Genomic DNA, 1,254 nt, shown 5'->3' with positions numbered 1-1,254 from the left:
AGGGTGTTCAGTTCAGCCTGTTGAAAGAAAGATTTAAAACCCACTGCAATAAAACTATAAGTGCAAAAACGCCCCCTCCTCCTGTGAGGGGGGGAGACGACTCTCTCCAGTATTTTGCATTGGTACTGCAGTATCACATATTGTACCTTTAAGTCACATGTAAAATGTATTCATGCTAAATTTTGTAAAATGAGTAAGGTTTACAGAAAGATAAGTGGAAATGTCTAGTAGACACAATGGTTGTAATTCTGAATGCATTTTTGAATACTGATAACATTTGAAAAATGATGCTTTTTAGAACAAAACAGCTATTCTATCATCCAGATTACCAAAATCACCGCTAATAAAAATAAGATATTGATGTGAACAGACCCGACAGTCCCGCTGCAGGGTCTTCATCAGAGCACTGTAGGTGTCGGGGTCAAAGTGCAGGCCCTCGTGCATCTCTTGGAAGTCCAGGTCTTTGAACGTTGGCGAGGACTTGACACGCTCTTTGCGTGAGGCGCGGCGTTTGTACGAGGAACCCTTCAGGTCGTACTTGTAGTGCATCTGGATGGCGCGCGGCAGCACGTTGTTCATCACCACCACGCGTACGGTGACGCCGCCGCACTGGATGCAGTAAAGGCCGTAGAACTTGGGCAGCAACGTCCTCGGGTTCTGATTCAGGTTCTGCAGTAACAAAGATAAAGCTGAATTCTTGGCCAAACATATTTCACTGGGTTTTTACAATGGTTTTGAGATAAGTGTAGGCCCACGAAATCAACTTCAGAGAAAAAAAAATCTAAGGCCTGATTAGAAGTAGACAAAAAACAAAACTGCAACTTAAAGTCTAACCCAAGACACATTTTAAAACATGTAAAAATGACGCTGTTATGATTTATATTTTTATTTAACATGGGTTTGCCACATAAAAAAAAAAGTCTGTAAAGAGGCTAGAAGCACATCTACTCTTTCTCCCTCAATGAGAAATCATTGGATCCGTCCTGTCACTGTTCTGCTGATCGAGAGTTGAAGGAGCTAAGGCACAAAGGACGCGCTGACAAATGGCACGGAGAAGAGGACGGCTAGCTGCCATTTGTAGACCCTGGGCTGTCTACAGAGACTGCGTTTTTTTTTTTTTTACAGTGTGTTCTGGGGACAGGAAGCTAGCAGATAGTGAGGAGATTTTTTCAACAGTGTGTTCTGGGGACAGGCAGCTAGCAGATAGTAAGGAGATTTTTTTCTACAGTGTGTTCTGGGGACAGGCAGCTAGCA

The 1,254-nt window shown here is 43.1% G+C and overlaps 1 protein-coding gene across 2 annotated transcripts in view; it reads right to left on the bottom strand.

Annotated features, from left to right (window-relative positions):
• The window catches only part of pip5k1ba (phosphatidylinositol-4-phosphate 5-kinase, type I, beta a), an 18,805-nt gene that overhangs the window by 8,950 nt on the left and 8,601 nt on the right, over positions 1-1,254 (bottom strand). For both annotated transcript variants that reach the window (XM_032538841.1, XM_032538842.1), the window contains one exon: positions 373-669. In XM_032538841.1, the coding sequence (XP_032394732.1) occupies positions 373-669 (297 nt within the window). The remainder of the gene's footprint in view (positions 1-372; positions 670-1,254) is intronic.

This window comes from Etheostoma spectabile, chromosome 16 (assembly GCF_008692095.1).
Source record: "Etheostoma spectabile isolate EspeVRDwgs_2016 chromosome 16, UIUC_Espe_1.0, whole genome shotgun sequence".
Taxonomy (NCBI): domain Eukaryota; kingdom Metazoa; phylum Chordata; class Actinopteri; order Perciformes; family Percidae; genus Etheostoma; species Etheostoma spectabile.
The sequence above is the reverse complement of the archived record's forward strand: the minus strand, read 5'-3'. Positions and strand labels throughout refer to the sequence as shown.